Consider the following 24,002-nt stretch of genomic DNA (forward strand, 5'->3'; position numbering starts at 1 on the left):
TTTTGTATTTTTTGTAGAGACGGGGTTTCACCATGTTGGCCAGGTTGGTCTCGGACTCCTGACCTCAGGTGATCCGCCCGCCTTGGCCTCCCAAAGTGCTGGGACTGCAGGCGTGAGCCACCGCGCCTGGCCAAGGGCCTTATTTTTAAGAGATACATGCTCAGTATTTGGTGTTGGGGTGAAATGTCATATCTACAATTTTCAAATGGTTCCGAAAAGACACACAGACGAAGCAAATATGGCAAACTGTTAACAAGTACTGGAATCTACGTGGTCTACGTGGTATCATTATATTGTCTTTTAAAGTTTTCTCTGTTTAGTTTTTTTTTTAATAATACAAAAGTTAAGGGGAACTGCAGGCTAGACAGTTTTGATCCGATGTTATTCTGCTAATCTTTTAAAGGTGTCTTGCGGTGATTCACGCCTGTAATCCCAGCACTTCGGGAGGCTGAGGCGGGTGGATCACCTAAGGTCAGGAGTTCAAGACCAGCCTGGCCAAAATGGAGAAACCCCGTCTCTACTAAAAATATAAAAACTAGCCTTAGCCCGTCGTGGTGGCGGGCGCCTGTGGTTCCAGCTACCCAGGAGGCTGAAGCAGGAGAATCTGAAGCAGAAGGCTGAAGCAGAAGGCAGAGTGGGGACTCCCCCACGCTTTGGCTTTCAGAACAAGGGTTCGAATTCTGGGGCTATGACTTTCTGACCGTGTGGTTTTCTGCAAGCATCTTAACCCGGGCCTCAGTTTCCTCATCTGTAAATGGGAACAGGAATTCCTACCCCTTATGGTTGTACTGGGCGTTATGTGAGCCCAAGGAGCCCTGACCTGCGGTGAGAGGCTGGAGGCCGAAGGGCGAGGTTCGAGGGGCTCTGGGTGCCTGGGACAACCTCTGGGCAACAGGGAGAGGCGGCTGCGGGGCCAAGTCCCTCCTAAGCGGCCACGCGAGGGGCCTTGAGTCGAGAAGGGTTACGGCGCTTCCCAGAGCCCACCCCGCCCAACGTGTCACAAATAAAGCTGGCCTTTCTCCGATTCCCTGATTGCAGCCATTCAGGGAGCAGCCCCTTGCCCACGCATCCATTAGTCGAGGCGGTGGCTGCGTGTGCAGTGCTACAGGGTTCAGCGCCTGCCTCGGCTCCGGAATCAGGCTGTTTCCTTCTAGACCTCCCATGGGGGATTCAAGCCGGCGTCCGGGTCAAAGAACAGGGACAAAGTCCTCCTGCCACGGGGGACCATCTGCAGGTAATGTGAAGAATGAGGAGCTTCGGCAAAACGCCGACTAAGGCCTCCTTAGGTTTTGCCCCACTCCAAGATGGAAGGCCTGAGGCTTCACACTGCCCCCGAAGTTCCTTTCCCATTGGCTATCTGGGAATTGGGTTTTCCAATAATGCGGACGCTGATTGGTCAATCCAGGACGGTTGCTCAAGCCATTGGCGCAGCGGCCATTGGAGGGCGGCTCTCAAAAGTTTTCAGACACAAATTAGGTTCGAGGAAGGAAACGGAGAGGAAAGGGAAAACTTGAGACGGAGGCGGGACTAAGGAAACGGCAGCTTGCATTGGTTTATTAGAGGCCAAGGGGCGGCTCTTGAACGCTCCTTCCTCTTGATTAGTCCGATTTAGGAAAAGAGGGCGGGTACTGAGGAAAAGCGGCAGAAGCGCCTGCTTCCATTGGTCAGTCCTGGCAAGAGGCGGAGCACCCGCGGCAGCTGATTGGTGCGGGAGGCAAGGTGGGCGGGGCTCTGAGCCGGAGGTTTTGTTGTGAGGGTCGGTTGTCAAGCAGCGGCCAATCAGGGCAGGGGATGGAGGCAAGTGGGGGTCGCGCCTGGAGCGGAGCCTCGGCCTCCGGAGCCGCAGCTGCAGGTGGAGTGGGCAAGGGGACGAGGTGGCGAGGGGACGGTGGGCCCTGGGCTGGGCCGAGCCAGGCGGGGCTGGCTGGGCTTGCGGGCAGAGAGCTCTGAGCGTGGGGAGGCTAGAGCCCGTACTCCGCAAGCAGAGGGTTGGGAGGATCAGCCGTGGCCGAGGGACCTGCCCCCGCCCCCGGACGAGAGGGGTCGGGGTGGAGGCCGGAGGGGGCAAAACCAGGGAGGCCGGAAGCAGAGGTGGGGGTCTGCAGAAGGACAGGTAATGAATAGGGAGAAGAGAAGTAGGAGAATGAATGAATGGGAGACCCCGGGAGCATATGGGAAAGGGCAGTAACGGGAGTCTGGCGAGGCAGGGGCCACGTGAGGGATATCGGGAGACAGGATGTGCATAAGTGGGAGACTCAGGGAGCAGGGAGAAAAGGGGGTGTGAACGGAGGACTAGAGAGGCAGACCCGGGGACCCAGGAGAAAGGGGACGGAGGGGAGCGGGCTCATGGGAAAGAGGTGAAGTGGCTGTGGGAAGGAGGTGGGAGGCTCCATGAGGAGGCCTTTTAGAGTTGAAGAGTCATAGCCACTCACGCCCAGACTGGAGGCCTAGTTCCTAGCTCTGTCCTTGGGAATCGCAGGGAGCAGGAGCGGTTCCCTTGCCAGGAGCTGGGGAATTGGACCATCAGGGTCGTCTTCGAGATTCTTTCCAGGGAGGACTTCAGTGGCCATCTCTGGGATGCCTTTCCTAGGCCCATAAGCTTAGCTTCTGACTCCGCTCTCCCACATCCCACACGTCAGACAAAAACAACGACTCCCAGGAAATCTATGTGAATTGCAGACACGTGGTCTTCTCCGCCCCACTGCGGCTGCTGCACTTTAGGCAGCCAGCATCCCGGAACAGAGCTGCAGCTCATTATCCTGGCCTCTGGGAGGAGTTTCTTTTTCCTTATGTTCCAAATCACCCTACCTGAGGTGCCCCCTCTGCAGATTCCCAAACCTAATTTGCAGTGCAGCTTCTGACTCTGGTGGCTTTGGTGGGTGTCAGTCTTTATCAAGTGGCCTTGGTGATCCAGGGAGCAATAGCTCTTACCAAGCATTTTCTAACATGACGTCACCTCTTGTTTGTATTGCAGCCCTGTATTGAGCTGAGATGGCTCGAGCCTAACATTCCACGATCCAGGATTGTGACAGATGTGCACAGGCTGCTGCTGTTGCTGCTGTGGGTAATTTGGAACCACGAGGCACCCCAGGGCCAGAAGACTGTCTGCCTGGATGTGTGGGAACTCTCTGCCAACTTGATTGGTGGATCTGGGGGGGGATCCACCCCCACCCCACGAGGAAAGCACAGTTTATTTTGTGGGTGGGGCTTCAGGTGCCAGCCAGCTGAAGGATGGCCACCCCTGTGGTCACCAAGACAGCCTGGAAGTTGCGTGAGTGGTTTTCATTTTTCTTTATCACCCCATTTATTCTGTTAGCGGCTTGTTGCTGGGAGGCCTGAACCCACAGCTTTGTTTCCTGTTCTTGGCACAGGAGGAGACTCCTAGACTTTGGAGTAAGATAGACCATGATGTAAATCATGACTGTGGCACTTCTTAGCTGGGTGACACTGGGCAGGTGACTTAACCTCTCTGAGGCTCAGTTTTCTTATATGTACAATGAGATGACACCTGCATTCTATGGTTGCTGTGAAATTCAAGTGACAGGATGAACCCATCCTAAAGCACTTAGCACAGCATTTCCAGTTAGGCTGACAGTGGGGTGAGAAATCCTGAAAGATGTTCACAGCATTCTCAGACATCTCACAAGTCAAACTTCCCCAGTCAGATAAAAGCATCTTGGGCCTGGGATGGGGGAAGGAGTGGGAGCGAGGAGGGGCGGGCAGAGGGATGCAGACAGGGCTCGGACTGTAACTGATGGGCACTGTCCACTCCCACCATTGCCCTATACAAGTGGATCTGGACTCTTTCATCTGAAGACTTCATACTTTAAGAATTATTGAGGACCCCAGAGTGCTTTTGTTTGTTGGAGTTATATATCTGTCAGTATTTACCATGTTAGAAGTTAATACTGAGACATTTTCAAACAAGAGTATATAATCAAATAGGCCTCTAGTGATGTTCTGGGAAACTCCACCATATGCTTGAGAGCAAATGAGAGTGCAAAAGGCAGATGCCATCTTAGTGTTATTGTGAAAATCCTTTTGTTTTATCAGACCCCCCGAAAGGATCTTGAGGATCCCAAGCATCCCCAGATAATATTTTGAGAATTCCCCTACACATTGGCACCTTGGTGGGCCCTGCCCCACCTATTGTAACTGGTTGGCATAGCTTTTGTGTGCTCCGCCTGGTCACTGTCTGCTGCCAGCTGTCCCTGGGCTGGTTTTCAGGAGTTGGGACAAGACTCCACACTTTTTTTTTTTTTGAGACAGAGTCTCACTGTCACCCAGGCTGGAGTACAGTGGTGCAATCTCAGCTCACTGCAACCTCTGCTTCCCAGGTTCATGCGATTCTCGTGCCTCAGCCTCCCGAGTAGCTGGGATCACAGGCACCCGCCACCACACCCGGCTAATTTTTGTATTTTTAGTAGAGACGGGGTTTCACCATTTTGGCCAGACTCGTCTCAAACCCCTGACCTCAGGTGATCCACCTGCCTCAGCCTCCCAAAGTGCTGGGATGACAGGCATGAGCCACCATGCCTGGCCAAGACTCCACACTTTTTTTTTTTTTTTTTTTTTTTTTTTTTTTTTTTTTTTTTTTTTTTTTGAGACGGAGTCTCGCTCTGTCGCCCAGGCTGGAGTGCAGTGGCGCGATCTCGGCTCACTGCAAGCTCCGCCTCCCGGGTTCACGCCATTCTCCTGCCTCAGCCTCCCGAGTAGCTGGGACTACAGGCGCCCGCTACCACGCCCGGCTAATTTTTTTGTATTTTTAGTAGAGACGGGGTTTCACCGTGTTAGCCAGGATGGTCTCGATCTCCTGACCTCGTGATCCGCCCGCCTCGGCCTCCCAAAGTGCTGGGATTACAGGCGTGAGCCACCGCGCCCGGCCGACTCCACACTTTTTAACCATGAATTTAACCATAAGACTCTGGGCAAAGCTCTTTGCAGGGCTTCTGTTTCCTTGTTTGTTAAGTGAGAGGTTTGGGCCATTTTCATGTTATTCCCCAAAACTCTAGGGGTCTGGGAGAACCCTGTTATGGTTCCCCAAGGAGGGCACACTTTGGTCAGAGTGGCTTTGTAATTATTGGGATTACGTATTCATCCCTTCGACAGCTGACCTTTCCCCAGAGCTAGGCACTGGGGAGCCACTGGGGGACAAAGTAGTCAAGGTCTCTGTACAGCGGGAGCTCAGAGCCTGGGGAGAGCAACAGGCAGGAACTGGATAACCGTATCCTTCTGTGTCTCCTCTAGTTGCAAGCTGGTGCCTGTGCTTTGAATCAGTTAGCTGGGGGGTAGGGGTAGGGGTGGGGTGGGAATGCTGCAGGCCGCATGAACAGCAAGTGCAAAGGCCCTGAGGCAGGAGGCTCAGTGCATTGGAAGGACTCAAGGGAGGCCATGGGCAGTGGCACAGCAGCAGGAGGAATGTGGGGCCGCATGGACCTAGTGAGTTCTCAGGACCCCAGCCCTCCTGAGGCTGCCGTGCTTTATCATAAAGGCAAGGCCAAGCCATCAGTGTGTGCGAGCAGGAGGTAATGAGATCACGCGTATTGGGCATCTGCTGCTGCTGATTTCATGTGCACGGTGGTGTGCATGGGAATCAACTCTGAAGAGCCCAGGGCCACGTGACCTCTGGCTCCTTGTGGCTCCAGGGTCTGGTGAGGATCAGAGGTGCGTGGCCCACATGAGGTCGTTGAAACCTAGTACTTTGTATCTTGCATTTGGGATGCTGATCCTCAGCCCCTCTGGCCACGCCGCACCGTGTTCCCCAGCTTTGGCTGGATGTGGGGCCCAGGTTGTACTCCCAGAGCTTGGCCTGCCAGTAGACACTGAGGATTTTTATTTTTTATTTTTGGTATGAAAATCAAGTATTCGGCCTGGGCTGTTGGTTGCTGTCCAACAAGCCAGGATGAAGGAGGAGCTCTTGGGGTGGTGCCCCGTGCCTCCTTTGCAGGTGCCTGTGCTGTGTCCCTGCCCCTCTGCCCTCCCTCTGTGGGCTCCAGTCAGTCCCTGGTCAGGCTGCTTAGAGGGGAGTGATGTGGGCTCCTCCAGAAGGGCCCAACTTCTAAATCTTTCTCACTCCAAAGTCTGCGGTTTTGCCACCTCAGTGTCCCGCCCCCACCACCATCTGATTATACTGGGGCATATTTCGTGCAAGGCCTAGAACAGGCACCCAGGAAATACTGATATTATGAATGAATGCCCCTGACTCCAGGGGCAGCAGTCCTGAGGCCCAGTGAGGTGGGGCCCAGCCAGACACTTTCCCTGGGAGGAGTGAGGGCCAGGGGACAGACAGAGCCCTCCAGGTAGGCCAGGGGGAGCAAGCAGTGCCTCCACGGAGAGGACACCAGGCTTGGGCACGGAATGCCAGGGAGAAGGTGCTTTGCCCTCTTTCCGGGTCAGGTGGAAACCTTGAACAGACACGTCTGTGGCTGGAATTCCCCAGGTTTCTGTCCCGACAGTGTCCAGAGGACAGAAGGCTCTCATCGAGATGGGACTAAAGTGGGGCCCAGCTCCCTGGGATCCCCATGGCGAGCTCCCAGCGCCCTGGCCCAGGTTTGGGACCACAGGGAACCCTCGCCCTTGCTGGCGCTGCTGCCTGTGCCGGCTCTGCCCCGACCGGCCCAGGAGGCAGGGTGTCATCGGTGAGATTCAGCCTGCGACTTGTCCCCTGGGTATTCCTGGTGGCCCCTTGGAGCCCAGGTTTCTGGCAAGCAGCTTCCCTGGGCCCAGTTTCCCAACCTACTTGTGGTCTGAAGCCCGCAGCAGAGACACCCAGGCAGGGTGGAGTCGGAGCTGGGGTGCAGGAGGGGCCTCTGTGGAGTGCCGTGGCTGCAACACCCTTTTCCTTGGCGTCACCCACGCTGGCCTTCCGGGTGCCTCGGGGCGTCAGCACCTTGGGGTTTTCCCCTGGCCTGTCTGGGGAGAACTGTCTTTTTTCTCCCTTCTTTCCAGGAGGAGCTCATGCAGGGATGGGTTCTGAGGCCCGGGCCGCCTCTTGGTTCCCTGCCTGTGCTTTGCTCCCTGCAGAGTCCTCCGAGGCTCATGTCTGCCATCTCCACGGACCAGGCCAGGGCCTTGGGCTGTCTGCACAGCCTCCTCCTCTGTGTGGTCAGCCCTCACCCCCACCCCAGCTGCTCAGTCTGTTGCCTCCTGCCCCCTCCTCATGAAGCCCACCCTCTGGTGCCCACCCAGGCCCCCATGCCCACTCTCTCATGGTGACTAGCCCCGAGCCTGCCCAATGTCATGGAGCCCTCGCCTGCTACTAAGCAGCACGTAGGCGCGCTCTGAGGGAGTCCTCAGCATCAGGTGTGAGCAGACACCATGGGCATCCCCACTTTCCAGACGAGGAGCCAGGCCCTCAGAGAACAAGTGACCTAGTAGCCAAGGCCACGCAATAGCAGATCACAGACCTCAGACCAGAACCTGATCCGTGATTGTGAATCTGAGCCGAAGCCCTGTGCAGGCTTACCTGGGGGCAGCTTGTCTAGAGGTGACTTCGGTTGTTCTTAAAGTGTGTTCTCCAAAGCAGGGTTTGTATATACACACAAGCAGCAGCTGAGAGGTGTGTAGGCAGTGCATGGGTCAATTTTTTTTATTTTAATAATTGTTTTTCTTTTTGTATCATAGAAAGAGTATCATGAGTATATCAAACTTGTAATTTCATGGACATTGCTTAAGCCCAAGCTAATAAAAATAGCAAGTCAATTTTAAAAATTGAGTATAACTAGTCAATATTACCAGGTGATGTGCAGAAACAGGAAGAAAATCGTGAAGTCTAAAGGTAGGAAGGACAGGCATGATGAAAGTTGAGAAACAGTGATTTCCGTCTCAGGCCCATGCCCTGCCCTGTCTGCTGGTCCTGCAGCTCATGGTGGACACCAAAGGGGGAGCTGAAGGAGGCAGATCCTTCCACTGGGCTTCAGGTTCCAAAGCGGGTAGCCGAGCAGGGTCACCCCTCCTTCACAAGGCCCCATCGGGCCGCCCTGATGGCCTCTCCCTCTCCTTCCCTGTGTAGAAGAGATCGTCGCGCATGCCAGCAATGTGTCCTCACTGGTGCTGGGCAAAGCCTCCGGGCGGCTGCTGGCTACAGGCGGGGATGACTGCCGCGTCAACCTGTGGTCCATCAACAAGCCCAACTGCATCATGGTGAGCCCCGACAGCTGGCAGGGGGTCAGGACAAGGGCCTGGGGAGGGGACGGGGACAGGGGTTGGAGGCTGAAGAGTGAGCAGCTTCTCAGACTCTCTTGAGCCCAGGGCCCCTTATCCGCTGGGGCCCAGCTCAGGGGTGGAGGGGGCGTGGTGGGGACACCATCAGTGCTTCCCCCAGCTGTCTGCTCAGTGAGGCCCAGGACAGCCCAGCATGGCTGGGACAGTGGCCAGCCCTCAGGAGCGAGGGAGTCACCTGCCTGTGGTACTATTAAGAACTCCAGGCAGGCTGCGTGAGAAGATTAAAATAAGCCCCGGGCCTGTGGTTGAGCCAAAAGACTTGTACCCCTCCCCTCCCCTCCCACCTGCCCATCTGCCTGCCTGGCAGCAACATGTGGGCGTTTATTTTAATTCATTCCCAGCCTTCATTCCCCAATGAGGATTTGAGGGGACCTGGCTGGAGCTGGTTAGGGAGCTAGTTCTTAAATAGCATCTCCCCACTATTTATGCAGCTATATGTTCAATGCTGGAAACTGTTTTCCAAATAGGAGTGCATAAAAGAGAAAACACAAAATTAACTACATATAGTTCCGTTATCCAAAGGCCACCACAGTTGGTGTTTTGGTGTGAGTCCTTCTAGATGCTGAGACAGATACATATACGTGTACATGCACGTAAGTGCACACTTGTACATGCATGTACACATGTATACACACAAATACTCATACAAGCACACACACATAAATAAAAATACACTGCCACTCTTGTGCAGCCTGGTTTTTAAAAATAACAATGTTGTAAGGATTTGCCTGTGTCAACAAGTATTCTTTTACAACATAATTTTGAATGGCTTAATGTCCATTGTAGGGATGAGCCGTAATTAGCTTAGCCACACCCTGTTATCAGCATAGGGGTTGTTTCCGGCTTTTTTTTGGCTCCGCTAAAGCACCCTGTGGTGAACATCCTCAGCCATCTAGATCCTTGAGCAGATCCGTGATCATTGCATTCAATCCAAGGGTGTGTGCTTTTGTTAAAGCTTTCAAAACAGATTGCCAAATTGCCCTCCAGAAATCATTTTACATTCTCACCAGCAGCATCGGAACCTGCCCTTTCCTCCCTGCCCCAACCCCCATCGCTTGCCAACCAGGGAGTATCATTGTTGTGACTCTTGGTGAAATAAAGATGAAGAGGAATAGGCCGGGCACAGTGGCTCACGCCTGTAATCCCAGCACTTTGGGAAGCTGAGGCGGGTGGATCACCTGAGGTCAGGAGTTTGAGACCGCCCTGGCCAACATGGTGAAATCCTGTCTCTACTAAAAACACAAAAATTAGCTGGGTGTGGTGGCAGGCACCTGTAGTCCCAGCTACTCAGGAGGCTGAGGCAGGAGAATCGCTTGAACCTGGGAGACGGAGGTTGCAGTAAGCCGAGATTGTGCCACTGCACTTCAGGCTGGGTGATAGAGCAAGATTCCATCTCAAAAGAAAAGAGAAAGAATATGGCAAAGGATGAATTTCTTAGTAGAAACTTAATCACCTCAGTGTTTTTCTGAGATCCAGGGGGAGAACTGAGATCCACCCCAGCCTCAGCAAGGGTGCCAGGGGTCAGTAATGATGAATTGAAATGTTTTGTTTTACTTTGTTTTTAGGATTCAAATGTGTTTTCTACCCCCATGAAATGCCAAAGTAGTAGCATACACAAGTTGAAAAAGCATCACCAATGACTGACCAAAAATAGGACATGCCACAACCCCCAGAGAAACGGGGCCAACCGTCTGGGGCCTGGCCTGCAGGCTTGTTTTAGAACGCCAGGTGCAGCTGTCAGGCCCCAGCCGGCCTCACCCCGGGCCACTGCCCTGGCTCACACACACCAGCCTCCCAGGCCTCACAGTGCCTCCAGCCTGCCGGGGTCTCTTTCCCCTTGGGGTTTCTGTGCACGCTGTCCCCCTGCAGGCCGTCCACTTGGATTTATTTTTATTTTTGAGTATGGGATACACTTATTCTGTTCAACATCCAAAAGATAGAGGATCCACAGTGAAAAGTCTTCCACCCTCCTCCAACCCCCACAGCCCTCTCCTTTCCACGGGGATGGGCAGTCAGGGAGAGCCAGGGGTTCTAGAGGGGCGAGATGTGTGCCCAGGACTAGGCAGGCCTTGGTTCTGCTGTGGCTTACCTCGCTGAGGGGCTTGCCTGGGGCAGAGTGAAGATGGGAACAGAGCGGGGGCAGGGTTGCTTAACTTAGGGCTGAAGGGACAGCATCCCTTTATCTTGGCCAGTCGCTCCCCTCCAAGGGGCCCAGGGCCATTTCTGCAGGTGACGCCCATGTCAGAAGCACAGCAGGGAAGAGGGAGGTGGTGGGGGGATGACTGGGGTTTGGCCACTCTTAGCCCTGGGAGCTGAGGCCGAGAGGAGTAGGTGCTCAGAAAGGGCCTGCAGGAGGGCTAGGCTGTGGCCCCCATGGGGCGCCCCCTCCTGCCTTAGCCATTTCTTGCTGAAGCCTTTCCGGGGGACTTGGAATTCAGGGCGCAACTGCAGGGGTCTGTCCAGCAGTGCACTGAAGCTGCTGCTCTCTCTCCACAGAGCCTGACGGGCCACACATCCCCAGTGGAGAGCGTCCGCCTCAACACCCCCGAGGAGCTCATTGTGGCCGGCTCTCAGTCGGGCTCCATCCGTGTCTGGGACCTGGAAGCTGCCAAAAGTAGGCCTCCGAGCTTGCCTCCTGTGCACGCACACCTGCCTTAGTCTTCAGGCTCTGCAGTTGTGCTGCTTCCTCCAGGAAGCCTGCCTGGACTACGTTGGCTGCTTTGCTCCTGGAGCACTAACCGGGCAGTGTGGCACCCACTCCACCCCCATTAGCCTGGCATTGACATGCACTGCTGCCTCGTGTGGGTGGGGGGATGTGCGGGTGTGTGTGTGTGTGTGTGTGTGTGTGTTTGGATGTATGTGTGTTTGGATGTGTGTGTCTGCGTGCACGTGTGTGTGTGTGTGTGTGTGTTTAGAACCTAGAGGGATGTCACATGCCGCCAGGGGCCCTGCAGGTCACATGAATGAGTGAGGTGGCTGCGTGGGACAGCCATGAAGAACCGGGGAGCTTGTACCCTGACTCCAGGTGGTCCCCACTCTGCCTTGGCTCCCTGGTGCCATTAGAGGCAGCCTGGAATGGCCAGATCTGTTTCCTTGTGCTCTGTTTTAATTTAGTTTTCATCTGTATAGAAGTTGTACATAGCCTAAAATTTAAAAACTCAAATACCAGTATTTCTACAATTAATTTCAATGGAAAGAGGAAACTTCTGCCCCACTCCTTCCCATTCTCCATGAGCCTAAACTTTCTGTGCTTTTGTCTGTGCTTTGCTGATCGCCTCCACCTTTCTAGACGACATGGTCATACCACAGTTTCTTTCTTTTCTTATTTAAAAAACACCGTGGCCAGGCGCAGTGGCTCACGCCTATAATCCCAGCACTTTGGGAGGCCAAGGCAGGCGGATCACCTGAGGTTGGGAGTTCGAGACCAGCCTGACCAACGTGGAGAAACCCCATCTCTACTAAAAATACAAAATTAGCCGGGTGTGGTGGCACATGTCTGTAATCCCAGCTACTTGGGAGGCTGAGGCAGGAGAATCACCTGAACCCGGGAGGTGGGGGTTGTGGTGAGCCAAGATCGCACCATTGCACTATAGCCTGGGCAACAAGAGCGAAACTCCATCTCAAAAAAAAAAAAAAAAAAAGTTAACACATTAGTTATTCTCTTCCTACTGTAAAGGATGAGAATTTAGCTCTCTCATGGCACCACTCCCAGCCCCATGGCTCGTGTTTCTCCTCCCACCCTCCCAGTAGCACCATTTCAATAGGCGGTGTTTATAATGTAAGGACGCATAAGTGTCATTTACCACTGACTATTTCTTTTTAATAACTTGGTTTCCCTGGAGTTAATAATCGTTCTTTTTTTTTTTTTTAATCTGTGTGTTTTCTATGTCCATATTACTCATTCATCCCCAAATTCTCTGCCGGAAGAGTAAAGCTCCTCCTGTTTCTTTGAAACCCATCCCATAATCCAGGCGCCTTTTCTCAGAGCCTCTCCTCTGGTCCTAGTGACCTGCAGCCCAGCTGTCATCCTGGGCCTCTGTGTCTCTTCTCTGGGGAATTCTCTCCATCTGTTGTTCCTGGTCTCACGCCGCAACCTTTCTTGGTTTTCTCCCTCTTTTTGATGGAGCACATTCTTTTGTAGTTTTCTGAGAAAGGGTGCTGGGAAGGCGTAGTTTTGGAGAACTTCCATGGCTGAAAATGACTTTCTGCTACCCCCATCATTTGCTTTTGTGTTTGTTTTATGAGTTTGAGTATAGAGTTCTATGTTGGCAATAAAATATCGCCCTCAGAATTTGGAAGGTGCAGCTCTTCTGCCTTTTAGGTTCTAGGTTGCTATTGGGAGGGGCTGGTGTTGTTCTGATCCCAGATCCTTCACAGGGGACTGGCTTCATTCCATGTTCTGTCTCTTCCTTCCTCTCTCTCTCTCTTTTCTTTCCTCTCTCTCTCTGTCTCTGCAGGCTGTTAGGGTCTTTGTCCCAGTGTTCTGGTGTGGTGAGCCTTGGGCTGGGTCTGCTTCCACCCTGTGCTAGGTCGTCACTGGTTTCATGCGGTTGTGGTCTGGAAACTCATGCCCTCAGTTCTGGGCTGAGCGGAGAGTCTCGCCCACTGCTCCTGTGCTGTGCCTCGGTGCCTTAGCAGGTGGTGCCAGCTCTACGGATTTTTCAAGAGAGGCTGGAAATCTGGAAATTCATGTGCCTTCGTGCCTTAGCAGGTGGTGCCAGCTCTACGGATTTTTCAAGAGAGGCTGGAAATCTGGAAATTCATGTGGAATCCACCCATTTAAAAATGTTGACAGCTCATTCAACATTTGTTTCAGAACACCATGCAGGCCAGCACTGTGAGGTCCAAATAAGACCCGTTTGCCTGATGCTTTTCTTTTCTTTTTTTGAGACAGTGTCACTCTGTCACCCAGGCTGGAGTGCAGTGGTGTAATCTCAGCTCACTGCAACCTCTGTCTCCCAGGTTTAAGCGATTCTCCTGCCTCAGCCTCCTGAGTAGCTGAGACTACAGGCACGGACCACCATGTCCCGCTAATTTTTGTATTTTTAGTGGAGACGGGGTTTCTCCATGTTGGCCAGGCTGGTCTTGAACTCCTGACCTCAGGTGATCCGCCCACTTCAGCCTCCCAAAGTGCTGGGATTACAGGAATAAGCCACCATGCCTGGCCTGCCTGATGCTTTTTGATAGCCCTGGTTGGATCATCCCGCGTGCCAGGCAGGAGGCCACCTACCTGAAGCCCTGGAGAGGAAGCAGCAACGTGGATTTTGCCGAGGCTGCTTTTTCCAGAAGAGAGCCCCTCTGGCCTGGCTGAGACTTCAAGATTCTTCTGGGCCTCTCCTTGGTTCATGCTCTATGTTGGCGGCAGGGCAGCAGCCATGAGCCACACATGCACAGTGGCAAGGTTCCCTTTGCTCAGGAACAGTGGGCTCTCTGCGTAGGTGGTACTCAATAAAGATGCACCCAGCCTCTTCAGTGATGCTTGCCTACTCAGTGATGGTCAGTTTAAGAACAAAAGAGCCCCAGGACCTCTTTGATAACAAACGGGACTGCAGGCTTTGCGTCTCGGCACGTGATCACACTGCCTGGCCACACCAGGGCATGCTGTGCTTGGTGTCGCTGAACTCAAGCGGGCCAGGGAGGAGTGAGTCCAGGATGGCTGGGCTCTCATGGAGAAGATGGGAAGGCTCAGGCAGAAGGTGGGCAGCTCCCTGGACCTGAATCCCAGCGCGTGGGCACCAGCCATTCAGTATTCACCGAAGAACAAGAGACAGAAGGGAGAAGCCGAGGGCGCCGTGCCCCCTGTCCAGGCTTTCTCAGCCACAGTTGTTTTGCTCACAAGGGAAATGTGAGGAATTCCTTGAGGTGGCTGAGAAATGAAAACTGAAGACTGCTGGATTCCTGGGCCCTGGACGGCCAGGGCTGGCTGCTCCACAAGGAACTCATTACGAACTCACGGCCCAGACTCCATCCTCAGAGAACCCGATTCAGTACTGGGGTGGGCCCAGGATCTGGATTTTAATAAGCTTCCAGGTGATTCTGATGGACAGCCAGGTTGACAGATGGGCAAAAAGAGGCCCAGGGAGAGCACCGAGCTTAGGAAAACCCCAGTAGCTGCAGGTAGCAGAGCCTAGGACTTGAATCCCGGCGTCAGGACTCCCATCCCAGTGTTGTCTGTTCTGCCATTGGATGGAAGAGAAACTTGCCATCAGCACAGCAGGTAGAGCTAAGACCTCCGGCCCCCCTCCACACCCCCTCGCCAGAGTGCAGGTGACAGTGACAGACAGGCAAATTGAGGCCCCAGGTGTGGAAAGGTTCCAAAGAGAGCTGCTCTGCGGGCATGGTGGCTCACACCTGTAATCTCAGCACTTTGGGAGGCCAAGGCAGGAAGATCACTTGAGGCCATGAGTTTAAGACTAACCTGGGCAACAAAAGGAGACCCCATCTCTATTTTTTTTTTAAAAAAAAAAAAAAAAGGAGAGAGAGAGAGCTGCCTCATATCGGTTGCCTTGAAAGGCCACCCGTCACTGGAGGGTTCAGATGTAGGCTGAGGAGGTGCTCAGCTGGGAGGTGTTGGGGGTTCCTGTGTGGGGCAGACAGACCCCGGAGGCCCCTCCACTCTGCAGTTCCTAGATCCCATGATTGAATGTAGGCATCAGAGGCCTTCGTGGGACAGAAGAGCAAGGGCAGGAGTCAAGCCGGAAGAATGTGGTCCTGCCTACTTTCCACAGCGCAGCCAGAGGGCAAGGGTGGCTCAGCGCAGGAGATCCCACGGGATCTCACAGGAGGGCGGCCGGTGCTTCATGCAGCCAGCCCACACAGGGTGGGACTCCGCCACATCCTCTCTGGGCAGGGCAGGATTTTGGAAGCCTTGCTGTGGGATCCAAGCTGAGTGGGCTGGGAGCGGGTGTGGACTGGAGCAAGAGCCAGCATGGCCTCCTTGGCCAGGAGGCAATGCCCAGCCCCCAGCAGCACCTGATAGCTACACGGAGCAAGGAGTGACAGCTGCAGAGATTCTGGTGCAGGTGAATTGGATATGCATTCGACAGACTCCAGAGGGATGTGAAAGTATCCAGACCCAGCTCCAGCGCCAGACAGGGCCAGCTGCAGAGGGGCACTGAGGCCTGGGGAGGAGGAGAGAAGGCCCAGCTTGCGGGACAGCCAAGAGCAGAAGGCAGGCCTTGTGCAGGAAGAAATGTGAATGGGACTAATTAAGACTGGCATTTATGGAGCACTTACCATGTGCAGAGCCCGTGCTAAGCACTTTATGTATGTTTACTCCATTCTGTGACCCAACATGAGGCCCAAAGACAGTAAGTGATTGGCCAGGGTCACACCACCAGTGAGGAGCGGAGCCAAGGCTGATCCCAGTATTGTCTGATGCCAGAGCCCACATCCTGACTTTGGGGGTAGAGAAGATCATACAGTAGAGTTCATTTAATTCACCCAGTGCTTGGATCTTGACTCTGCAGTAAAGTGTTATATATGGAATCTTGAATACCTCCTCTGACAGAGAGCTCACTACCTCACAAGGTGACCTATTGCACCTTGGCTCAAAACTAAGAATGGCTGGACTCCCACATTTCCTGACCCTGGCACTTGGGATGGTCAGTTTCATTCAGATAGTGAAATATGAATCTTTCCAAAAGCAGGAAACATGAGACAAATTTGAGTGGTACTGGAGGATACCCTGAAACACACAAGGTTTGCCTCCAGGCTGGGCCACTCCTGGCCATGGAGATGCCTGCGAAACCTTCAAGGAAAGGATAGGAGATGTGGTTCCTAGGGCAGTGGGAGGCGATCAGGCCCCACCCCAGGAGTTCTTTGGTCCTCGCGTGTCCTCCCTGTGTCCTCTCAGTTCTCACTGCTCCTCAGTGTGTCCTCACAGCCACCCTCAAGATCCCTTGGACAGAGGTCACCCAAGAAGACTGGTGTGTGCACCAGGGCCACCCCAGCCATGCCCTCCACTTGCCCTTCTTAGGGCCTTTGCCCATCACCTCCATCTACCTAACAGCATCCCTCATCCTCCACCCACTGACATCTACTCAAATACCACCTCCTCCATAAAGCCTTCCTGGATTTCTCTTTCCAACCAAGCAGTTTCTCTCCCAGCTTGAACCTCTCCTGGTCTGTCTCTCTCCTTGCACTGTCTTGGGTGGGGTTCAGTGCCCTGCAAACCATAAGCTCCACACCCATGGGGCCTGAACTGAGTGTGGTGGTTCCCTGGTTCTGCTTCTGCTGGAGCACAGTCTGTGGGGAGAGTGTGGTACAATTTCTGCAGACTTGAGGTAACATAGGGCTGTCATCTCTCAAGAGAAATGTAGGAAAATTAGTTGTTGGCAGGACGCAGTGGCTCACACCTGTAATACCAGCGCTTTGGGAGGCCAAGGCGGGTGGATCACTTGAGGTCAGGAGGCCAGCCCAGCCAACGTGGTGAAAACCTATCTCTACCAAAAATATAAAAAAATTAGCCGGGTGTGGTGGCACATGCTTGTAATCCCAGCTACTTGGGAGGCTGAGGCAGGAGAATTGCTTGAACTCGGGAGGCAGAGGTTGCAGTGAGCCGAGATCACACCATTGCACTCCAGCCTGGGCGACAGAGCAAGACTCCTTTTCAAAAAAAAGGAAGAAAAGAAAATTTGTTGTTACGGTGGTGGGGCCCTTGATTGTTTCCTACTGTTTTAAAAATATGTGTTATTGTTCTATTTTTCTGTGCAGCAGCTAATCCAAAAGCGCACACACAAATGCCCACAGCAGCCCTTCCTCTGCCAGCCTTCTCATTTGCCTCTTAGCCACTGTCTCTGCTTTCCTTCTTGTTAGTTCTTCGCACACTCATGGGACACAAAGCCAACATCTGCAGCCTGGATTTCCACCCGTACGGCGAGTTTGTAGCCTCTGGTTCCCAGGACACAAACATCAAGGTGAGAGGCCGGTCCGTGCCCCGTGTCTCCTGCTGGGCCTGTGGCAGGACCAGCCCGGCCCGGCCCTCAGTGCTGGATGCCTGCTGAGGGGACCTCTTCCCTTTCTGCAGCCACATCCACACCATCCTAGGGAAAGCGGGTGGCAGGCATCTATCTGTCAGATGCTTCTACTCAGAATGCCAGCTTTAGTGAGCAGTTTCTGTCCTTGTCTCCGTGGGGAGTAACGACCTAGAGAAGGCTGGGCCCCGCCCTCTGCTCACGACCGCACACCTTCCTCCAGTCGTGGCTCTGACCTCTCCTGACTCTGCCCCTCTGCTTCTCTCTCCCCCACAGCTCTGGGACATCAGGAGGAAAGGCTGTGTCTTCCGATACAGGGTAAGGATGTGCTCTGTCAGTGACTCCATGAGCACCTTGCGGGCATTGAGTGTGGTGTGGTGCCCAGACCCCAGCAGGGGGTGGAGGGGATGGCTGTCCCACATGGGTGATAACATAAAACATGGATCTGGAGCCGAGCAGGAGTGCCATGGGCGGCCCACCTGGATCCCCTGGCTCTCCATCAATCCCCTAGAGCCACGTTCATCAAACTGCTCCAAGCAGAACCAGGCGGGTAACCAGTGTTGTTAGATGGAAGGGGTCCCATAGGAGTGAGGAGGCAGGGAGAGGTCTGTTGGGCCCAGGATCCCAGGGTGAGCTCATGCCGTGTCCTCCCTCAGGGGCACAGCCAGGCCGTGCGGTGTCTCCGGTTCAGCCCCGATGGGAAGTGGTTGGCGTCAGCCGCAGATGACCACACCGTGAAGGTAGCTCCCGGCCTGACCTGGGCCCAGGGGCTGGGGGCTGGGGTCTGCTGATCACAGCAGGCTGAGTCCTCACCTCCCTCCTGATCGGGCTCACATGTCCCAAGCCTATCCCGAGTGGAAGGTAGCTTGTGGATAAAGAGCTTGGCCTGGATTAGAGGGAGGGTGGGCAGCCAAGATGCCTGGTCACCCTGACCTCCTCCCTGCCCTGCCTCCAGCTCTGGGATCTCACTGCCGGCAAGATGATGTCTGAGTTCCCTGGTCACACGGGGCCTGTCAACGTGGTCGAGTTTCACCCCAACGAGTACCTCCTGGCCTCCGGCAGCTCTGACAGGTGAGGAGGAGGAGCGAGGCGAGTTGCTTGTGACTGCTGTCCTTCACCACCTTGTCCTCTGTGCGTGTCTCTACTGCCGGTCTGTCGCTGTCTGGGGTGTCATACGTCTGATGATCCTGTGTGGACTGAATTGGATTTCAGCCGAGCCAGGACTGGACCCTGGTCCATCTCCCCTGGCTCTGGTTCCCTGGCCCCAGTGTCCCAGGTCTGTGGCTTCATGGGCAGGTTGGGACCCAAGGCATCTAGTGAGACCCCATAGGGCAGGGAGGCTCGTGGCTGTTGGGGCCAACCCTGGGGCCAGGGCCATCGGGCCGAGCCTCCCCCTTGCAAAGTCAGGGCCAGCTCTGCCCCAGATGTTGCTCCTGGTGGCCCTGCCCTGGGGGAGAGGTTTCTAGAGAGAAGCTGGCTTCCCAGGGACATGTGGAGGCCAGGATGAGGGATAGGCTTCGCAGCACAGCCTGGCTGCCTTTGCAGGACAATCCGCTTCTGGGACCTGGAGAAGTTCCAGGTGGTGAGCTGCATCGAAGGGGAGCCTGGGCCCGTCAGGTACGCAGGCTGTGGGGTGGGCGGCCCAGCGCTCCTCCCGGCAGTGGGGCGTGGCTGTGGGTGGGCCTTTCCCATCTCCGCTGCTGCGCCCTCCCTGCCCTGGGCCCTCTGGATTCCTCGGGGTGGGGACCAGGCTGGGTGCCACAGGACCCACGGCCATCTCTCGCCTGGCCCAGGAGCGTCCTCTTCAACCCAGACGGCTGCTGCCTGTACAGCGGCTGCCAGGACTCACTGCGTGTCTACGGCTGGGAACCTGAGCGGTGCTTTGACGTGGTCCTCGTTAACTGGGGCAAGGTGGCCGACCTGGCCATCTGCAATGACCAGTTGGTGAGAGAGCCATGGCACCCACCGCCCCCCACTCCCACAGGGCCACCCGCCTCCCTCCAGCCCAGGCCCCTCCTCCTACCCCCACACTGGGGCTGGGATTTTGCCCCCTCGGCTTGCCGTCCCAGCCCCACCTCTCCGCTTTCTGCAGATAGGTGTGGCCTTCTCCCAGAGCAACGTCTCCTCCTACGTGGTGGATCTGACGCGTGTCACCAGGACTGGCACGGTGGCCCGGGACCCTGTGCAGGACCACCGGCCCCTGGCACAGCCACTGCCCAACCCCAGCGCCCCCCTCCGGCGCATCTATGAGCGGCCCAGCACAACCTGCAGCAAGCCTCAGAGGTGAGGGCCTGGAGGGCCTTCGGGGGCCCAGGAGAGGGACTGTCACAGGGGAAGCCTCGGAGTTCCAGCCCTGGGCCTCACAGGGCACCTGCTTCCGTTGGGCTTGGCCTCACGCCCCCAGGGTGAAGCAGAACTCAGAGAGCGAGCGCCGCAGCCCCAGCAGCGAGGATGACCGGGACGAGCGCGAGTCCCGCGCGGAGATCCAGAACGCCGAGGACTACAATGAGATCTTCCAGCCCAAGAACAGCATCAGTGAGGCCGGGCTCCCGCCCCCAGCCCAGCGTCCCCATCGGTGAAAGGGAGGCTGGGGGTCCTTCCAGGGTAGCCTGCTGTGGCTCCGCATCCCTTTAACTTCCTCCTAACCCACACCTGGGCTTCGTGCCCTGTCCTCACGTTCCCTGGGCCTTGCCAGGCTGTGCTCTGATGGAACTGAGAGGGGGGCCTGGGCACTCCCTAGCAGCGGCCCAGCAGCTGCTCACTGTCCCAGTCCCTACCCTGCCAGGGACAAGTGGGCTGGGAGGGGCAGGACTGAGGGTTCCTGGGACCAGGAGCAGGGTCCACAGTCTGCAGCCGCATGCCTGGGAGCCACCCTCCGTCCCCCGCACTCTGGACAGGGCCCTGGGTCCCAGGTGGCCTGGCCAGGAGCGCTCACAGCCAGGGCCCTCTTTCCTCTGCAGGTCGGACGCCACCCCGGAGAAGTGAGCCCTTCCCTGCACCCCCAGAGGACGGTGAGTTGGGTGAGCCTGGTTTCCCAAGGTCTCTGATGCCCCCCGTCCCTCATCTTCTCTTCCTGTGAACCCTCCCAACAAGCCCCTTCCCAGGACCCTCCCCTCTCAGGACACGACCCACAGCCTCTCCCGCTGGGTCTCTGCCCTCTGCCTGTTATGTGCCAGGTCCCTGCAAGACCGATAGTGCCCCCATAGGAGCCTGTGCCCTGGTGTGTGGGGGACAAACATGGACACCACCACACGGGGGGGCCTGCCAGGGGCACTCGGGCTGTGGAGGATGGAGAGGAGTCACTGGGGGCCCACCTTAGATGGGGTCTGCTGTAGATGGATGATCGGGAGGCTCTCAGGAGGCCCAACGCCTGTCGAGGCCTGGGGGCCAGTGAGAAGAGGGAGAGAGAAGTGCTTCTGGCAGGAAGGGAGCTGAGAGGAGGTGAGCTGGGGCGAGTCCTCGAGGCCTGGGGGCCAGTGAGAAGAGGGAGAGAGAAGTGCTTCTGGCAGGAAAGGAGCTGAGAGGAGGTGAGCTGGGGCGAGTCCCAGCAAGAGGTCAGGCCCACAAGGCCTCAGCTGGGGGTTTGGATTAAGAAGGGAGAAAACATGATCTGCACTGTGGTTGGAGAACGGGCAGGCATGGGGCCACCTGTCCTGCAGAGTACCCCTGCCCTCCCCTCAGGGACCGTCCTTGCCGTCAGTCCTGGCTTTCCTAGGAGCCTCCACTTCCATCTTGCCAGTCATCCCAGCCCCCTCCACATACATGCCAGTGAAGGGACAGGATGGCCACATCCTAGAGCCCCCTGGGTCCCACCCACAGGCAAACCTAAGGTTGAGTTGGGGGAGAGGGAGGAGGCAGGTCCACGCCTGCCCCCAGGTCCTCTGGAACCCCCACGCTACTGGCCTGCAGCCTCCCCCATGCTCCTGCTCCATCCCCCCATTGCAGATGCTGCCCAGAGTCCCGCCCTGAGCCCTGCCCTTCTTGCCAGGCCCTTCTGGCCGGACCCAGTCATCTTTTCCTTTTGCCTCCAGACGCAGCCACAGCAAAGGAGGCAGCAAAGCCCAGCCCTGCCATGGATGTGCAGTTCCCGGTGCCAAATGTACGTCCATGGAAGGAGCATGGTGTGGGGCCTAGAGAAGGTCCTGACCCAGGGTTGGGGGTGCCTCAGGAGGCAGAGAGGGAGGCCCCAGGCCGGCAACCGCTGAGTTTCACACTTTCAGCTGGAGGTCCTGCCCCGGCCCCCAGTGGTTGCTTCCACACCTGCACCCAAGGCTGAGCCTGCCATCATCCCTGCCACCCGGAATGAGCCCATCGGGCTGAAGGCCTCTGACTTCCTGCCCGTGAGTAGGAGCCCAGCTCGAGGCATGGGTGGAGGTCTGTGGGTGGAGGGCAGAGCTTTGCTGCTGGCTCCTCCCATGCCAGCATCTGGGTGTCCATCCCACGCAGGCCGTGAAGATCCCCCAGCAGGCCGAGCTGGTGGACGAGGATGCCATGTCACAGATCCGCAAAGGCCACGACACCATGTGTGTGGTGCTCACCAGCCGCCACAAGAACCTGGACACCGTGCGGGCTGTGTGGACCACGGGCGACATCAAGGCAAGTGCCCACCCTTGCACAGGGCCTCATCTCGCCCCCCTGCCCCTGCCACCTGCCTGCCCGGGCTTGGGGCAGAACAAGAAGAAGCCATCCATGGGGGACAGTGTGGGATAGGCCATCCCTGATGTCACACCATCTGTTTCCGCCATCATCATCATCCTCACAGACTGCCGTTTAGTGAGCATCTGTTTACGTGCCTGGCCTTACACTCATTGCGTCAGGTGCAGTGCTGAACACCCACAGCCCCATCAGCACACCCACATTCACGTTCGTGCCCCTACCCTCACCCTCACAGGGCCACACTGTCCCCCACTGCCCCACCCCTGACGGTGCTCTGTTTGCACAGACGTCGGTGGACTCCGCTGTGGCCATCAACGACCTGTCGGTGGTGGTGGACCTCCTGAACATCGTCAACCAGAAAGCGTAAGTGGCTGCAGCGGGGGAGTGGGCGGAGGGGCAGGGCTGGGCTGATGGCAGCATGTCCTGGCCTCTCCTAGCTCCCTATGGAAGCTGGACCTGTGCACCACGGTCCTGCCGCAGATTGAGAAGCTTCTGCAGAGCAAGTATGAGAGGTGCGTGTGGGGAAGCCATGCCTGCCTGAAGCAGGGGGAGGGGAGAGGTAAGAAGCCTCCTCCAGAACCATGGGAAGGACCCCCAAGAGCCTGGGTGTTCCTGTGAGCTGGCTGTGAAGCATTGCTGCCCCTCAACAGTCCGGAGGTGGGAGTGGAAACAGGCGTGTGTGGGTGTATGTGTGTGTGTGTCTATGTCTGTTTCTGCCCCTCTCCTCCTTTGTTCCTTGCTGTTTCTCTTTCTGTCTGTGGCCCTTGGTCCATCTGTGACTTCATCCATCTCCCCCTAAAGCTACGTCCAGACAGGCTGCACCTCCCTGAAGCTGATCCTGCAGCGGTTTCTGCCCCTCATCACAGACATGCTGGCGGCCCCACCCTCTGTGGGTGTGGATATCAGCAGGGAGGAGAGGTGAGGGCAGCGCATGTGTTGGGGGCAGGGGTGCCACAACAGGTGAGGGGACAAAGGCCTGGAGGCCTGGGCCCCTCTTACTGACAGTCCTGCTGGGACAGAGTACAGAGGAGGCGTTGGTCTGGGGCCATGGCTCAGGGTGTGGGTGGGCTTAGCCAGAGCTGGGTTCCTCCATGGCCTGGCTGTGCCCACAATCCCTGGCAGGGCCTGGGTGGTTCCCCTCTGGGCCTCCGCCTTCCCTTGGGAGGAAGGGCTGGAGCAGTTAGGACAGCAAAGGCCCTGGGGTTGCGGGGGGGTGGTGGTGGTGCCAGCTGGCCCCTCAGGCACTGCCCTCTCTACAGGCTGCATAAGTGCCGGCTCTGCTACAAGCAGCTTAAGAGCATCAGCGGCCTGGTCAAGAGCAAGTCAGGCCTGAGCGGCCGCCATGGCAGTACCTTCCGCGAGCTGCACCTGCTCATGGCCAGTCTTGACTGAGGAATGCAGTGGGCAGGGGCGCTCGGCAGCCCACAAGGCCTGACCTCAGCCCCCACTCCTGTTCCTTGTGCACCCACTGGCCCATGAGCCTCTGCCTGGCCCCTGCCGCTGTCCTGTGGCCGTCCTGGAGGAGGTGATGCTGGTCCCTGGCCACCTCTACAGCCCTGAACTCTTGAGACAACTCTCTCCAGCAATAGCTGCCCAGCTTTGCCCAACTGTTGCTTCTTGGGGCAGCGAACTGAGCCCTGGGGCTGCTGCTGTAATTTATAAGGCAAATTTTATTAAATTTGTAACTATTCCCAGGTTTCCTTGTGGGGAATGTTTTCTGCTGGCCACAGGGCTCCTCGGGCCCAGGAGTGCCTGCCCCATGGTTTGAGATGAGGCCACACCCCCTCCAAGCCCGGGGGTGGGGCTCTGGGCCATGTGGCCAGCAGGGGGCAGCAGAGAATCAGGCCTCTGGGACAGCACCAGTTCAGCCAGTGCAGACTGGGAAGGAAGGGGAGGCGGCAACCACCCTTCCACCACTGGGTGTTGAGGTTAGGGGTGGCCCCCACCAGCCTGTTCCTCCCCACCTCAGCTACGCTCAAGCTGTCTTATGGACACCCCCAGGATGCCTCCAGGGGCAGGACTAGAAGGGCACCTGCCCCTTCCTCTGAGCAGGGCTCCGATCAGCTGTCACTCCCTGCTGGAGTCCCCAGCACTGGCTGGCGGGAAAGGGCTCCCTGCTCCGTGGTGACTGCGACAGGTGGGCCCCCT

General features: G+C 56.4%; 1 protein-coding gene across 9 annotated transcripts; it reads left to right on the forward strand.

The window, feature by feature from the left end:
* Positions 1 to 836: 836 nt before the first annotated feature.
* On the forward strand, positions 837 to 23,544 carry KATNB1 (katanin regulatory subunit B1). 9 transcript variants are annotated; one of them, XM_054668421.1, is made up of 20 exons: positions 837 to 1,234; positions 2,975 to 3,271; positions 8,012 to 8,142; positions 10,720 to 10,837; positions 17,041 to 17,141; positions 17,475 to 17,516; positions 17,855 to 17,938; positions 18,154 to 18,269; positions 18,744 to 18,815; positions 18,992 to 19,142; positions 19,291 to 19,481; positions 19,603 to 19,733; positions 20,159 to 20,209; positions 21,230 to 21,297; positions 21,419 to 21,538; positions 21,645 to 21,794; positions 22,141 to 22,217; positions 22,292 to 22,366; positions 22,656 to 22,772; positions 23,114 to 23,544. In XM_054668421.1, the coding sequence occupies exons 2-20, from the start codon at positions 3,232 to 3,234 to the stop codon at positions 23,244 to 23,246; spliced, it is 1,968 nt and encodes a 655-aa protein (XP_054524396.1). In that variant the 5' UTR covers positions 837 to 1,234; positions 2,975 to 3,231; the 3' UTR covers positions 23,247 to 23,544. The 9 variants fall into 9 exon arrangements, with proteins under 9 accessions (XP_054524396.1, XP_016785420.1, XP_063653245.1 ...); XM_016929931.3 differs by having other exon boundaries at positions 1,035 to 1,234; positions 20,159 to 20,218; positions 22,090 to 22,217; XM_063797175.1 differs by having other exon boundaries at positions 1,035 to 1,234; positions 22,090 to 22,217.
* The last annotated feature ends 458 nt before the right edge of the window (positions 23,545 to 24,002 follow it).

This window comes from Pan troglodytes, chromosome 18 (genome assembly GCF_028858775.2).
Source record: "Pan troglodytes isolate AG18354 chromosome 18, NHGRI_mPanTro3-v2.0_pri, whole genome shotgun sequence".
NCBI lineage: Eukaryota > Metazoa > Chordata > Mammalia > Primates > Hominidae > Pan > Pan troglodytes.

Bases quoted from the DNA above. Each gene is read 5' to 3' on its own strand.
- KATNB1 (XM_016929931.3), top strand. From the start codon at position 3,232: ATGGCCACCCCTGTGGTCACCAAGACAGCCTGGAAGTTGC. The intron at 20,219-21,229 runs GTGAGCCTGGTT...TTTTGCCTCCAG, and splicing joins CCCAGAGGACGGTGAGTTGG to ACGCAGCCACAGCAAAGGAG. The intron at 21,298-21,418 runs GTACGTCCATGG...TCACACTTTCAG, and splicing joins TGCAGTTCCCGGTGCCAAAT to CTGGAGGTCCTGCCCCGGCC.